The following is a 17010-nucleotide window of genomic DNA, read 5'->3' on the forward strand; positions in this document are numbered from 1 at the left end:
TGACACACTCATGTCCAGAGAATCCGTCATGTCCGACCTCTAAATGTCAGAGAACTCACCGTTTTTCACCGCACGGAAATAATTCAAAGGGAAAGTAAAGCTCTGGTTTCCGTGATACTCGGGATGTCTGTTCACCACAGGCCACCTCAGTGTTGTGTCAGTCAGGTAGTGGCCTTGTTGCATTTGAGTCAACTTATGTGGTGAATTATTAAACACTAGACTCTCTGCCATTTTCTTACTGCACGATTATATATTACGTGGTATATATTTTCATCATTCACATGTTGTAGTTGTGTTATGTTTGTGTCTTAGTGTCACAGCAGACTCGGCACTCAGCGTGCTGCTCCAGAGATTATTTTAGGAGACTTATTTATGCTCATGTATTTAGGCTTTATCAGGACGGAGGCCTTTAATAGACAAGGAGCTAGAACCAAGCGTTTCAGACCGAGGCTGAAAAGAGGAACTGCAGCAATGGATAGAATGAGGAAAGTAGAGTGTTCTCTGGGCATTAAAGCATCTAAACCTTTTCAACTAATAACACACAACACCAATAACCACGATCAACCTGAATATGAACGGTGTATAAATCCTTTTAAATCACTTCTCAACTCAAATTGTCTAAGACCATAAAAGGACTCTGCTAAATCTGTAACTTGACTTTACACTGTCACACACAGCAAGAGTGACTCACCAAAAAAAGAGTCGTGCAGCCTCGTGCAGGCCTTGTTCTCAGGCTCGTAAGTATGACACCGCTTCCTGGTTTCCTTGATGCTCAAACATTCTGCTGGAACGTTGTCTCCCCGCGCGTTTCTCTGAACGTGATCCAAGAAATGTGGGAAATCTGTAGTTGATTAATTTTTAACTTTGTGTTTTCCACTTATAGTTTGTAATCGTGGGAAAGCTAACGGCAGCAGGCTACATACCGTACTGGCCCCACATCGAAGCTACGCCCCTAAAACACGGACAAACACCCGTCTTCTGCCCATTATCTAATTGGCTGCAGTGGTCTCTCTCCACACATCACTCCAGTGTGCACAGTGGCAGCACGGGCAGGGTATACGCACAGTTTATTACAATCGTGACAGGGCCACAGGCCCCAGCAAACTTTCTCCTGAGCAGTAAACCCAAAAACTTTTCAAACAAAAGCATTTCTCTATTCTTTTTGTGTTTCTACTGTGGTGTTCTTTTCTCTGCTGGACTAAACCACCCACCAGCCTCTAATGGGTTACGTCAACACAGGCTTGAGTGGTTGCAGGAATATTTTGTTCACAGGTGTGAATAACATCTTGGTCAAAATCTTCTGAGTTTGTGTTTTATCTCTGAAATCCCCTTTGTCACCTGGGAAGTCCGCAGCAGAAGGTGTTTGTAGTGAGGACACCTGACGTGCTCGCAGCTGTCATTGTGAGAGTTGTCGGTGGCATCTGCTTCACCTTGTTGTTCAACACGTGTTTGTTGAAGTGTTTTTCGTGGTGCTTTTTATCCGCCACAGACTTTAACCACTTGCTGCGCTCGCTGTAAATACACCTGGTGTTGCACTCTTTGACACGGAGAAGAGAGCTTTGACAATTTCTTATATGAATTTAAATGTCAGGGTTAATTTTTTTATTAAACAAAGGGTTTGTTTGTTTGTTTGTTACTTCATTTGCAATGAATGCCACACATCACATTTCAATGTGTATAGACTTAGTTTTGTATTGTGTTGTATTTTACTTTTTTTAAAGCTCTTTCTACCTTGCTTTTTATTTACATGTAACTATTGCACTGCCGAGCTGATACGTTTCCTCTTATCCAACGCCCTTGGGCTGTTGACCTCGTGGTAACTTGCACACGACAAATAAATCTTGAAACAAGGCAAAACTTCGGGACAATGTAGACGCAGCACAAAAGTCTCGACACATCACAAGGGTCTGAAATGAGCCTCCGTTAGGGTGCTCTCTAGTGGGGAGGAAGGGAAGTTCAGAGTTTCTACACATACAAATAGCACACACAGGTTCAACTGTGCTATTAACTGTAAGTTATATATATATTTTTTAAAACTCTTCCTGTTTGGGTCCATCCTATGGTGTGAAGCGTGGATTGCAGGATTTCATGTTTTAGTTTGGAGCTGCTGGTTCTTTTCATTTCACACTGCTTTTAAAATACTATCAAAGGAGAAAACTCACAGGATAGATCGATAAAAACAGTGTAATTAATGTCAAATGATAAGTCTAGATATGTCAATATGAATAATTTTGGTGCCATTTTATTGTGGTTTAAGACCATGCTTGGCCTTATCAGGGCAGCATCCCTTCTTTTCATTTTTTTAAATTTGAATTTATTTCTACCAGGATAGTCCAGTCAGCAATGTTGATATATCTATAATATTATTATTACAACAACACACTAAAGAATAATCAAAGATCGGAAATAATCTGACAATTTCTACACCAAGCTTGAGAATATCAATTTGCCCAGTAAAAGAAAAATACTAAAATCAGCACTAGCAGTGGTTCAGCAGTGTATATATACTTCAGATTCAAGTTGCAGTTTTAAGATAAAATTATAACATATTCCAAAAGCGAGAGCAAATAACACAATAGGTGCATCAGTAAAAATGTAATAAATGAGAAAGTATACAATAGAAATTAGCATCATCAATCAATCAAATTTTATTTGTATAGCCCATATTCACAAATCACAATTTGTCTCATAGGGGTGTGACCTCCTCTGCCCTCAACCCTCAACAAGAGTAAAACTACTAAAAAAAACCTTTTAACAGGTAAAGAAGGTAGAAACCTCAGAGAGCCACATGTGAGGGATCCCTCTCCCAGGACGGACAGAAGTGCACTAGATGTCAAGTGTAAAGGAGAACATCAAGATAAAGGTTTTAGCAGCATTGATAAGGGTTAAACATTTTGAAGCATAACTGAAGGTCAATGAATTGATGGATTATTGTCAGTAATGGTCAAGTGTCTGAGGAGAAATACGATGTATCGAGCAGTCCTGCTGCAATCATAGTCTATGGTCAGCAGCCACCACGATCAGGATCCACCATCAAGATCGGATGCCACTATCGTCCACAGTCATGTCCACTGCCGCCATTAGGATCCATCATCAGCTGCCACCTCGATCGTGGTCCACCACCACTATCAGATGCCAACACGATAAAGGATCTGCCATTATTATCACGATCAGCCAGCATGATGCAGAATCCGTCATACTGGATCCACCAGTACGATCTCTGATACGCGATCCACAGATCCTAATCCACGATGTGGCCACAGCCGCGGCCCTGGATCTGCGGACGATAAGGCAAAGGGACTCCGGGGAAGAAGTCAAGTCAGTAACATGTATTGATGAGATATGAATTTCTTTGATGTGATAAGGAGGGAGAAGAGGAAGGAGAAGCTGGAAAGAGAAGCTCCGAGTGTCATGTGTCCCCCGACCTTCTAGACCTGTAGCAGCAGAACTAAGAGCAGGTCTAAGACAAACCTGGACCAGCTCTAACTATAAGCTTTATCGTAAAGGAAGGTTTTAAGCCTACTCTTAAACGTACAGATGGTGTCTGCCTCCCGAACTGAAAGTGGGAGATGATTCCACAGGAGAGGAGCTTGATAGCTGAAAGCTCTGGCTCCTACTCTACTTTTAGAGACTTTAGAGACGACAAGTAAGCCTGAATTCTGGGAGCGCAGTGCTCTAGTGGGTTGATAAGGTACTAACAGCTCCTTAAGGTATAATGGTGCCATATTGTTAAGGGCCTTGAAGGTGAGGAGGAGAATTTTAAATTCTATTCTAGATTTAACCGGAAGCCAGTGTAGTGAAGCTAATACTGGAGACATGTGGTCTCTGTTCTTTGTTCTTGTCAGGACACGTGCTGCAGAGTCTTTAACGACTTCCTGCTGGAGCCTGATAATAAGGAATTACAATAATCAAGTCTGGATGTAACAAAATCAGAAATACTTTATTGATCCCAGGGTTGAAATTGTGTAAATATGAAAAATGACGTTAATATTTACAATGCAAACTGGATAAACAGGGTGAGTGGAATTAAGATTGCACACAAAATATACTGATGATATATTAAAATATTGAAATCCCAGATTACTTCAGAGTTGAACAAACCCAACCAGTTTCGAGTGACATCCCATAAACAAACCAAGCAAAACCAAAAACGTCATTGTTGTAATTTATTTATTATTTTTTAAATGGTACAAATTAGGTGAATAAAAGAATGTCTGTACTGAGGCCCATCATACACAGTATAAATGTCATTGTATACATTTTATTCTTTGAGAACTTCAACATGTTATGAATCAACTTTCACTGCGAGTGAAATAGAGAAAAAAGAAAAAACTGCCAAGTCCAGTCCACTGGGTGGCGGCAAAGCAGCTGCTCTGAAAATACATTCTTCATTCGCTTGAGATTAACCTCCTCTAAATAAACTCAATAAATATATTAAATAAGTTAAATAATAGTTTAAAAAGTACAACATGTAAACTTTTCCATGTTTAGCATATTGTCAGCGTAGTGTCGGTCGGCGTCATTCTTCTGTTTCTCAGCCCTGCACCGGTCTGCTTAAAGCCTGAAGAGGAGGAACAACATATATATATTTAATTTTAATGCCTACAGATATTAAACCACATTTGCAAAGCGTTGCAATAGAAACAAAGATGTTTTTGGTATTTTACATATATTTAGAGGTATGTGGTGAATAGTTATAATAATGATATCGACAGTGCATTTTTAACAAACTTCCTCACCCTTTGAATTAGAGACTCCAGCCTGTCGAAGAATTCCTGGACGTTCACTTTAGGATGTGAGTCGCAGTCGTGGCACGTGGTCTGAACGGGGAGAAGGAGGAGAAGTTAACTTTGCACGCCCTCGTCTGCAGCTTTCACACGACCGAACTCTCGGTGGTGATTGATTGTGAAACACACCGGTGACATTTCCTCTTACCGTGTTGTTTCCTGAAGGACAGTATTCCACACCGCTTTTCTGCAAGGGGGGGGAAAGAAATGTGTTGGTTTTTTTATTACAAATTCCACTTTTAGATATTGTTTGTTTAAAACCGTCCCGTCCGCAACAGTTTACTCACAGTTATGGAACTATTCAGGCTCCTGTTAAGTTTTTTATGTATTTTGTTGGTGCCGTTGAAATGGACTATCAGGTTTGCATGGAAGCACTCCAAGGCCGGCAGGCAGCAGCAGTTCTGTAATGAAACGGGGGGGGGGAAAAACAGTGTGAACATAGAGCACAAAAAAATATCAATGTTCAGAGTTCAAAACAGCTTCTTGAAAAAAGAAAACAGAGGAATTATTTGGTGTTTTTTTTTTTTACTTTGTTTACTCATTGTAAACAGTTTTGAGATGAGTGCAAAAAAAGTAAATTTACCCCTTGGGAGTTTTTAAAATGTGTCATTTGTGTGTCTTGAATTTAAAATATTGTATTTGATTTGATTTACAGATACACGTATACTCATCTACTGAAAATGACAATGGGACAAATAATTGATTTGCGGTAAATGAGAGGATAGATCATTCAAAAGCTGTATTTTTAGAAGCAATAACTTTTTTCATGTTACAATTTTGCATATCATCAAAATATTTCCAAGAAAGCACATTTTTCGGGTTTCATGTCATGACTTCACCATCTCAGTTGCCTTTCCACTCGCATACATGCACAACATTTACACTTAAACTGAAACTTTAACAAGTTTCCACTATTTAAAACTCAAGTTAATTTTCCTAAAATGCTTTGGGATGTTTTTTTTTTGTCCGTTTCCCTCAAAGAAATCTTGGTTGATGTGACACATCTTTTCCAAGTGAAACGCTTGTTCGAGCGTTTCCACCAAATAACCGGTGAACAAGAGCAACATCCACAACAGCTGATTTGATTCCTAATTTCTTTTATGTAGTTTTTTAATATAAATCTGTGTTTTACAAAGATAGTGGCTTCAGCCTCACTCAGAAATCAGTGAGTCAGATATCTTCTTGCTCTCAGTTATGTTTGTGAGGCCGTGTGAGGAAGTGTCGTAGTTTTTTTTCTTTTCTACTTTCTGCTCGATTACTCATCACATTTCACCGAGAGTGCAGCAGAAGCGATGAGAAAGAAAATTCACTCTGCATTCTCTCGGGTTGACTCACTGGAGACGGTGAGCCTGACAAGAAAGGAATCCGATTGGAGTTTACGAGTAACGCCGCTGAAGTTATTTTCAGATGATCTTGTTGCTCTGTTGGTTTTGCAGCATTGCATAATACAGTATTTGGTTTCTATTCCATATAATTATGCGTGTCACTAAAACGACATATTCGCATTGTGAAAGAGTTTTAATGATGCTACTTATCTGTAATGACCTGATGGACTGCAGGTTTTTTAATAATTAAATTCTTACACCAACTAAAAGCTGTTTCACTTCATCCTTTCTTAACTGAAAACCGGTTAATATCAAATACAAAATGTTGCTTGATTTAATAGGTTACTGGCTGTTCAGCTTTCTCTCTAAACTGCATCAGACATATTTAAAATGTGTAGGTTTAGCCTTGTTTCCATTTTACTGTAAATGACGGTTGAACCATCACAGAAACCTACAGGGTGATAAATTTAATTTAAATCTGATTTCACACTTTCACTCATTTGATGAACTCCTACAGTAGCCGGCAAATGACAATTTGTACCGGCAGCAAGTGGGAGAGCAGCAGCAATGAGTAAGCAAACCACAACTATTAGGAGTGGCAGTGACCATATTGTCGACTTCATTCTGCATCTGCTTACCTCGACATCGTGCGGTGGAGAATTCAGCATCGTCTCGTTGTGCTGCAGGACAAAAAACCAAGAACATGGATTTTAGGTCTAATTGAGACTGTGGACGGGCAGAGTTGAAGTGAAAAGTGGAGGGACTTACCTGCAGGGTTAGAGTCTTTCTCACATGATCCAGCTGCCTCAGGACCTCTACTAATTTCCTCTTCTCCTTGGTTTGGTACTCTGCGAAGCCCAAAGAGCAGCACACTGCAGCGAGGAGCAGAACAATCAGCTTCATGTTCTCAGAGTCAGACGACAGATCACCAAAAGTCAGATTTACTGGAAGTGTGGACTGCTGTGTCGCTTACCTTCTTATATGTATCCCTGAGGACACAGGAAAACCACTGGTAGAGACTTGGAAACGTGCAGAAACTGGGGTGTGAGTAACAAAATTTTCTTTTCCACTGGCAGTCACCACTACGTGATGCGAAAGTGGCGTCAAGCGGCGCGTGCGTGGGGCCTATAGATGCATGCGTGCGCGCGAAACTCAGAGCAGCCGACAGGAAGCTACAGGAAGACGGCACTTCCCATTTTCACTTTGAATCACGTCACCGCAGCTATACTGTGTCATAGGTATAGTGTCCGTAGGTGTGGTAGTGACAACCTGAACGTATTCACTGATCTACACAAACACACCGAGGCTGTGGCGCGTGAAACTTCCACCCTGAGAAAAACGGCCTGTGTGAGACGAGACAACATTCGTTTGCTCGTCCTCGTGAAATGGACAGAAACAAAAAACATTTTTGTGGCTGATGAATACGTATCAGATGAGATGTGAGAAAATGTTTCAAGTCCTCTCACTTCTGCTTTTGGTCAAACATGAAATCTTCCCAAGGAAAAGTGAGAAGACAGTTTTCTCGGGGCGGGAGACAGTTTGTTTTAGTTTTTGTTTCATGGGGAATATTACGGGGTGTGTTGTTAGTGTGTCTGTAGTTGGGGTGGGACAAAATATTGATACAGCAATAAATCTTTGTCCTGACTCATGAGATCTGATTATTGGAATCATGGCACATGTGGACACTGACAAGTTACTTTGTGTTTTTAGACTTTTTTGTGCATTTGTAGTCTTCATTTTGACAGATATCACAAAATACATCATTTTGATTCTCTTGCAATAAATCGATTATCGAAGAGTCACTTAATCGTGATATTATCATGAGTCATGTATCATAATGTGAGTGACCCTGCGATTCCCCCCCCCCCCCCCCCCCCCCTAGTCTGTTGTATGCTGCATTAGAGAAGATACTACTACTCCCACGTACTTACCTTTAATACTCTAAGTATATTTAAAAGCTAGTAAGTATTTTTACTCAAATAGAGAAGTCAATGTGGTAGTTATATATATCTGAGTACTTCCTCCACCACAGTTAGTAGGTCCTGAACGGGCCCTGGGGCTCCTGCTTCCCTTCTTTACTTCCTTCCTTACTTCTGTCAAGAAGATTTGATAGTTTGTCTGTTACTTTGCAGGATTACGCAAAAACCATTGGACAGATTACCGCAAAACTTGGTGGCAGGATGTGGTTTGGGTCGGGGGAAGTAGCCATAACATATTGGTGCAGATCGGGATCAGGGGCTAGATCCTGGTATCATTTTTCACCTCTGGTCACATGGTGAGAAACCGCGTTTTTTAAACATTTCCTTGATTTCTTAGTTAATATTTCACGGCCCTTGTTGAGAGGCCACCATGAACCAGGTTTCATCTCTTTATTGAGTTGTCGTGTTACAGAGCGTTGCATCATGCAAATGTTTGTGTGGAGACAGGAGGGAATATTTTCTTCTTCGGTGAGAATCATCTGCATCAGCGTTACACACTTTGGAAATTCAAGAGGCATCACATGTTAGTCAGTGTGTCCACCCGGCTCAGTCGTTCTAACCCCGTCAGCGTCCGTGCACACATTCTCTCCACATACGATCTTTACATCCGTCTTCCACGACCAGAGAGGAGGAAGCGAGAGTGAGACTGAAAGAGAAAACCCCTCTGGTTCTCTCTCTCTCTCTCTCTCTCTCTGTTACTCTCCCTCTCTCTCTCAATCGCTCTCTCTGAGAGCGTAAAGGAAAAGGTGGGTGGGGGCTCGACTGGTCTGAGAGGTGTTTCACCCTCTGACTCTTCTCTTATCAGGACTCTCGTCTGTGATGCACATACAGAGGGAAAATGTTTCCTCAGGTATGATTTTACAATTCAAAAGAATTTTCCTCCTCCTGGCTGCCGTCAAGGAACTTCTCCTGTAACCCACCTGTGTCTGAGTGAACTGCTGAGCTGCTGAATACACACATCATGGCAAATTCACTCATTGAACTTGAGTTATAAAACATATATATATATATTAATGTTTTACGTAGGCCATGTTTGCTGAGTGTGTATTATGGGAGTGACAATAAATCGGATTCTGCCATTTTAAAACAACTCACCTGTTCACAAAGGCTTTTGTCCAGAGTCTGACCCGTTTATTACATGGTCGATAAAAACCTATGAGCCTTTAATTTATGTCTCCTGATGTGAAAACTTTAATTTTACACAAACAATGCAGAAAATATGTGCATTCATATTTACATTTGACATTAAAAATCTTTAATTTCCAGCTCTATTCGGTTGTATTTGTGTTTTCTTTTTTGTTAGTAGTTCATTTGGTTTTGTGTCACGTGTTCACCTCTAATTTACACCGATCCAACCAAATAAAATGTGCATTTAAAAAAGTCAGACATTTGTTTTTGTGTGGGAGCGAGGTGAAAGAACAATGAGTCACATGAGGCTTTTTGTCGCTAAAGTTTCATACGTGATGTAAAGATTCGGCGTCGTGCAGTAACCTGAGCGTTTAAGACAAATGGATTTACTCCATCTTAGCATTGTTCACTTCCTACCCTCACTTGCAGCACGGTAGGATTTACTGTGTAATACTGTGTTCTTCGTGTCTCTGGGCTGCAAAGGTTCAAAGTTAACATGCCACACACACACACACACACACACACACACACACACACACACACACACACACACACATTAATGCAGTATATTGTTTACTTAAAAAATCTGTTATCTGCTATCAGCGTAAGTCAACGTGAGATCCACAACAACAAGGATAAATGAAGGTTATGGAAAAAAAGTGCACGATATTACTGTAAGTGTACAGGAAGAGGAGAAAGAGTGTGTGGGTGGGGGATCGCCTGATCGGGTCGGCAACAGGGATGACACAGCTCGTTTGTTATTAACGATTAATCTTTGTAAATTTAAAATCTTTACCAGTTATGTTGAAAATAAAGACGCAGAGTTTCATCCAGCGTATTAATATTATTATTACTGAGTAAATTATCAATCCTAACCATCGGTAAACAGGATGCACGTCATGAAGCTACAGTTTCCAAATCTGGTTATGATTCCAACAGACGTCACGTCAACAGACAATTTTCCTGTTATATTTATAACTTTGTTTTTCTGGATTTTTTCGCATGCATCTATTAATTTTTACCAGATGATGGAAGTTATTATTCAGTGACTTATCACCCAGAGAATTAAGGTTGATTGAGTGTTAAGTTTATCAGGTTTACTGCATTGAATTGGTTCACGACATCTTAATTATGTGTAAAATATTTTCTAGATTTGTGTAAGAAATTGCAATTGTTGTACAGTGAACAATTTTTTTTGTGGAAATTATTAATTTTGAATTTGTTTCTTTGTTTTGCTTAATTTTTCAGTGATTTTGTTCTCACTTTTTTAATGATCCTCTAATTAAGAAATGCTCAGATAAACCTTTAGCTTGTGATAAACTGAAACAGTCATTTGTCTCTTTTTGACCGAATAAAATTCTAAAATATTTTACAAATGCCAAGTGTGTTTATTTAGCCCTGTTCTATTCCTATTGACACTTTAAACCCACATTCACCTGTTCACACACATTCACACCAGCACATATGTCAGGGGTTCAGAATCTTGCTCAAGGACACTTCAGCATTGCAGCCTGGAGGAGCTGGGGATCAAACCACCAACCCTCTGGTTAGTGGACGACCCGCTCTACCTCCTCAACGACACTCGTCTTCAAAGTAGAATAATTGGAATGACAGCAGTTAACGGATGGGATTTGGACCAAACTAAAACTCAAAGTATACATCAGGTTGGAATAAAGAGAACCAACTGTTCCGCGGCCGTTGTACAGAACGTGTCAGACTCAAATTAATCTTCAGAATCCCATTGTTCAAAGAATACAATTAGATTTCATATAATAAATACATATATAATTACTACTAGAATACTAACGACTTCAGAGGAGAAATTCAGAAACACTGGCTGTATCACACTGATTTTTTAAAAACATTTAAACAGCTTTAAGACACACACACTGTTCCAACTAAATAAAATGTACATTTAAAAAAAATAAATGACCAAGCCCCCTGTGAAAGTTATAGTATATATGTATATATATATATATATATATATATGAGATAAAAATCAGACGTACCACTGATGCAGTCAGTCTCACTCTTGCTTCTTCTTCAGGGCACTATGATGGTTATAAGTTTATCTTCATGTCTCCTAACTCTCAGGGGGCTTGTGATTATTGGCTGCTGCATAACAGTGACACACATTCTTGACCTTTTTAAACAGTTATTAACACACATCATGTTTTACCGGCAACGACCCGACTCACATCCCCGAGTTGTTTTGGAAATTGGTCATTTTATGGGAAAAGGAAACGAGCGGTGGAGCAGTGGGAGTATTGAACAGACGCAGCGTGTGATGTGAAAATGCTCTTTAACCACAGCAGCAGGGGAATAACAGCTGAGGGGCTACGGAGGCACTTCACAGAAAGCATCAAACTCCTAATAGGAAAGTTTTGTTCTAATTTAGATCATCTGCAGTTTGAAAAACGCCCACCCTCCCAAAAATGACTGCTCCGTGCAAATAAAGCACAAAGTGATGAGTTCAGTTAATATCTTTGTTTTGTCTTTTTGTGAAGGTTTGAATAAAGTTGTGAATTTAGCAGCATCGCGTCAAACAGGATCCAGTTTTGAGAGAACGGTCTTTGGCTGAGGTGGTTTAAAACATTTTTGGATAATTAATTGTGATCGTAGAAAATAAAACAAAATTAAAGAGACACACATTTGTCTCCTTAGCAGAGCAGCTCCATGATTTGATGGTTCAGTGACTGTGAATGTGGAGAATGTTTCCTCCCTCATTCCCACTCTTCACCCTGAACGTCTTCTTCTTCACTGTGGTGAGTGGGTTCGATCTCCTGTGAGAAGAACTGAGTGAGAGTCACAGCTTCAACTGTGAGAATCAGGTCCAACAAGCTGAAGAGTGAAGCTGAACTGTCGATCAGATAAAAAGACTTAGAAGTTATTTGAAACCAGAGTTTATCTCCAATAATCAGCAGGAAACATTTAAAATATGAAGAAATGTTATCAGAGTTTGGTGGTTTCGTTGCAGCGGCAGCTCTTCAGGTACAGCAGAGGATCATGGGTAATATCCAGCGTTGGTTTGTGTTTCAGTGAGTGGATCTACACAGTCTGAGCTCCACTCAACACGCTGATAGACTTTGTGTTTATCTCTACAGGAAAACAACTTAATCACTCGGAGCACAGACTCGGGGGTGTGGACCATAGCTCTGTCCCGTTGAGGTCTCATCGATACATGCGCTCAAACTTTTTAGTTTGATCCATGTCCCATCCATTAACATTGAGGAGGCAGGATTTAATAGCCATACTGCAGACAGCAGTATGGGTATTACAGCAGGGGGATATCCAGATGCTTTGGCTTCACTGTAGGGGAGCCGTCATGTCGTACATCTTTATTTAGTCTGGACAAATACAACATAGAGCTACCTCACTGAGCCAGAACTTTAAAAATAAACTAAACACTCTCCCAAACTAAATCATATTTCATCACGGTGCTAATTTCTATTGGCCTGTGTCCACTCAAAGTGAACTGCAGCCCCATGTTTCAGCTCTCACCTCCTGTGTGTGGTGTACTTTGAACTCTGAGGAAGGTGGCGGAATTTGACTCATAGCGAATGACACGAGGTGAACTTTTGAAATACTGGCCTTTTGATTTGCCTCATCTATATCACCTCCAAGTTTCAGCCAAAGAGCTCGAAGAAATGTGAGCAATCCAAAGAAAGGGGGACGTTTTCTGTCTCTTTAATTTTCTGCCTCTTTAATTTTCAAAAAAGTGAAGGTAATTTGTCTTGAAGCAGAAGTTAATCATGCCCATGAACTGATCTTGTTAATTTTGTGATTAAATAGTGATTTTGTAAATCGACAGTACTGTGCATGTGCCTATATTTAGCTTTTTATGCCATCAAGCATTTTGTAAGTGGACCGTTTTTCATCTTGGGACAAAACGCTTCATATTTTCCACCTGATGTTCCTTTTCTGTCGAGATCAGGTATATAGGACTTTCAGAATCAGTGGTGAGCATCCTCAAAATAATAAACAGCCGTCTGACGGCTCGGAAAATCACGTCACTACAATATCCTGTTTCTTTTTAAAGGATGTTTTGGCCTGAACCGGATTTCCGCTGTTTTATTTTTTTTAACAATTAATCAACAGGAGCATCTTTTCCTATAAGGTGATCAGAACATGTAGATAAGAGTGTGTTGTCCTGAATCTTCACCAGACAATGACTGGGTTCAGAAACCGTGAAGTGAAAGTGACTTTTGCAGACACTAATCTCGGGTTTACACTCTATTCTGGTTAGTCGACATCAACTTAGTCATATGACTTTCACTGTTCATCGGTCCATTGTTGCCATGTTGTGCTTTGCAGGCTGCACGGAGAATAACAGACTAACTTTACTGCTTCTGCAGCGACGGGGTTTCAATAAAGAGACGAAGTCAGAAACTGAGACTGACGGGAACACCGCTTAAGACCCATGGAAACATTAAACCGTTCTAATGTGATACTGCGTGTTTACATGCACTTTAAATTCCACACTGACACGGGGAGTCAAAGGTTCAAATACAAGAGGAGACAAATCCACTGTGATGAAATATATTTATTTGTCTTGCATTGTAGAAAGTCGTGTGCAAAGATACAATACGTTAAAAAATATTTACTTACAAAACAAGTCTCAAAAAACGCTACCGTTTAAACTGCTCGGATAAATATGAGAGTTTTAAAAAAAGTTCAGAGGAACAAAAGGTCTCAGTACAGATTGGTCTTCTTCATGACCCTCAAGAACTCCTGCTCGTTGACCTCCCCGTCTCCGTCTCGGTCCGCCTCGTCAATCATCTCCTAAGAGGAGGAGAAACACGGGGCCATTAGAAACACAGCGCTCCACTTACAGACACACTTCAACATGAAGTCTGAACATGCGACAGACTTAAAAAGAAAGAAAGTCCCACTCGTCCGACAACATGAGTCATACAGGTCGTCTCAGGTTCCTCAGAAATAACACATTGTAATATCACATGTGTGAATATTACAATGTACGGGGAACTAGTTAACCAAAGAAGACGAGTGTTACAGCTTTATTCGTAGTAATAAAACTTACTTCCTGAGGTTTTCTGCTGGAATCAAAGGAGACATGATGTTTTTTTCAGTGTTTCTTATCTCCGAGAGTGTTATAAAGTTTTAGTATTTGGTTAAAATTTCCAGTGTGTGGGATTTTGGGGGATCTTCAGGCAGAAATGATCATGTTGTCATCAATGTTTAACCATCTGAGATTAAAAAGCGTGTTTTCATTACCTCAGAATGAAACCTTGATTCATTCCTACATTACACTCCCATGTTTCTACAGTCGCCCAGAGTGGACAAACTAACACGAGCTCTCGAGGGAGTGTTTCACAGTTTAATGTCCCCTGAAGGACACTGTAGGTCCTCTCACTCCCAAGAGGAAGGTGGTGAAGTTATATTCTGTCGGTTGTAATGTGCAACGTCACCACCAGATGTCAACAAATCCATCCCACTAAACCTTTAAATATTATAACAGATCTGATGTAAGAATAGAACATCAGGGGTCTGCATCGTGGGATTTACAAGCCAATGATTTCAACAATCAATCCCAAAAAACTATAGGTGGAAGATAAAAATTAGAAATATAGAAAAAGGGGACAGACGCCAGCCACAGTACCTGTAACTCTTCGTCTGTGAGATTTTCTCCCAGCTCTTTGGCAACTCTCTTGAGGTTTTTGAATGAGATTTTTCCCGTGCAGTCGTCATCGAAGAGTCGGAAAGCTTTCATTATTTCCTCTTTGGAGTCTTTTTCACTCTGTTAACGACCAAACAACATATGTCACACACAGCGATTTGGACCGGTTATGAGAAGCAGAATGATCATAGTCCCTCTGAGTTGTTTCCAGGTTCTCTCGTGAAGTGGCAGCATCACACTCACCATTTTCAGTGTCATCATGCTGAGAAAGTCTGTGAAGTCGATGGTCCCGGATCCTTCTTTATCGATGTCCGCGATCATCTTCTTGATATCGTCTTTCTTTGGCTCAAACCCGAGAGCTCTCATGGCGACCTGTGGCGTGAAGGAACAACACACGTGACGCTGCTGTGACACCGTTTGTCCACCTGAACACAACGTCTGATGCACGGTGAGGCTAATTTATGTCTATAGCACCATTCGTACACAAGGCAATTCAAAGGTTTTTCTGAGGCACAGAAATAAAGGATATTAAAATAGACTAATCCCAGTAAAATAGCACCAAATCATTGAATTAAAACAGATTAAGCCAGTAAAATGCATTTAAAAGACAGGAAATGTGTTAAAAAACTAAATAAAATCCATAAATTGAATCTATGAGGAAGCTGCAGTAAACAACAATGTTTTCAGCCTTGATTTGAATGATCCCACAGTTTCATCAGACCTCAGGTACACAGGTGGGGAGCATAGAAACTAAATGCTGCTTCAACCTGTTTTGGTTTGATCCTGGGAACACATAGTATACCTGTCCCACAGGACCTGAGGGGACTGGATGCTTCACAGTGAACAAGTATCTCAGATGTATTTAGGCCTGAGACCAGTGCTTTGTAGAAAAGTAGTAAGATATTAACATCGATTCTGGGGGGGGGTGAAGTGTTTGGGTCCACAAAACTCCTCTGGAGTTTCAGGGGTAAACTTTGTTGCAGCCAAATCTATTCATTCGTCATTTACACCATGTTTTTCAGTCTAAATGTCCTCTGATACCCTCCCTGTCACCGCTGCAGTAACTTGTGAGTTCTCTAACTACGACATTAGGGCTAAAAACCTGGTGTAAATGAGCCAGTTTTGAGTCGAATGTGAATGTCGGGGCTTACAGACGCTCGGATGACACCACAGGAGCAGGATGGAGCCATGTTGTGTTGTTTTTCCAGGTTTGAAGAAGTGGTCACCAGTTACTTCAGTTGTATTGGATTTGGCTGCAACTGTTGTTTACCTCTGAAAGTCAGTGAAAGCCAGTGTTTTGTGGACTCAAGCACTCGCACTCGCACCCCCCCCCCCACTCCATCTTTATAGTGGTGAGGAGATAATGAGTGAATGTCCATCTCTTTGGGGCTGAACCTGTGAAGACACCATGACAGGGATCTGACCATAGACTGACCTTTAGCTCCTTCACGTCTATGGTCCCAGTCCCATCGGTGTCGAACAGATCGAACGCCTCCTTGATCTCCTGCCTCTGCTCCTCGGTCAGCTCCACCTTGGGACCCGCCTTCTTCCTCGGGTTCGCCGCTGGAGCCGCTTTCCTGTAGCCCGACGCCTGCGAGAGACAACAGGTGAGGTCTGGGAGCCACCATGCTAGCTAACGTTAGCTAGCATGATGACAACAGGTGAGGGCTGGGAGCCACCATGCTAGCTAGCGTTAGCTTCCACGCCGCTGCCGCACCACAACAAACACCCTGTTCGGGGTTCGAGCGGAAATAAAACAGCAAAAACCACGCTGCACATCATACGTTGATTCAGCCTCAAGCATTTACGTAAAGTTTTACCATTTCAATGAAGGGATTCAACCAGGAACCGTCTGCGCTGCGTTCGATGCTCGGACGTCAACAAACCAACAGTCAGGGAAAGAGCTCGGATCGTGGCAACGGTAGCTAGGAAGCGGCAGCTCGTAGAGGCACTTCCGGTGTCAACAGAAACTGCCACTGATATGCAAAGGAAGCTGCCTTTGATGCCACACTGATTAAAGTCATCTGCCTTTGATGCCACACCGATTAAAGTCATCTGCCTTTGATGCCACACCGATTAAAGTCATCTGCCTTTGATGCCACACCGATTAAAGTCATCTGCCTTTATTGCATCACTGTTTAAAGGCAGCTGCC

General features: G+C 41.0%; 2 protein-coding genes across 3 annotated transcripts; both read right to left on the minus strand.

Annotated features, from left to right (window-relative positions):
* Positions 1-4126: 4126 nt before the first annotated feature.
* il21 (interleukin 21) lies at positions 4127-6883 on the minus strand. Its single transcript, XM_034597556.1, has 5 exons — positions 6751-6883; positions 5075-5188; positions 4936-4974; positions 4740-4820; positions 4127-4561 (listed from the first exon to the last, which is right to left on the minus strand). Exons 1-5 carry the CDS (start codon positions 6778-6780, stop codon positions 4535-4537), a joined length of 291 nt encoding a protein of 96 aa, XP_034453447.1. The 5' UTR covers positions 6781-6883; the 3' UTR covers positions 4127-4534.
* Positions 6884-13745: 6862 nt separating this feature from the next.
* cetn4 (centrin 4) lies at positions 13746-16830 on the minus strand. Of its 2 annotated transcripts, none has more exons than XM_034597554.1 (5): positions 16678-16830; positions 16293-16448; positions 15101-15229; positions 14840-14977; positions 13746-14001 (listed from the first exon to the last, which is right to left on the minus strand). In XM_034597554.1, exons 1-5 carry the CDS (start codon positions 16678-16680, stop codon positions 13912-13914), a joined length of 516 nt encoding a protein of 171 aa, XP_034453445.1. In that variant the 5' UTR covers positions 16681-16830; the 3' UTR covers positions 13746-13911. The 2 variants fall into 2 exon arrangements, with proteins under 2 accessions (XP_034453445.1, XP_034453444.1); XM_034597553.1 differs by having other exon boundaries at positions 16669-16808.
* Between the last annotated feature and the right edge of the window lie 180 nt (positions 16831-17010).

This window comes from Hippoglossus hippoglossus, chromosome 10, assembly GCF_009819705.1.
Source record: "Hippoglossus hippoglossus isolate fHipHip1 chromosome 10, fHipHip1.pri, whole genome shotgun sequence".
NCBI lineage: Eukaryota > Metazoa > Chordata > Actinopteri > Pleuronectiformes > Pleuronectidae > Hippoglossus > Hippoglossus hippoglossus.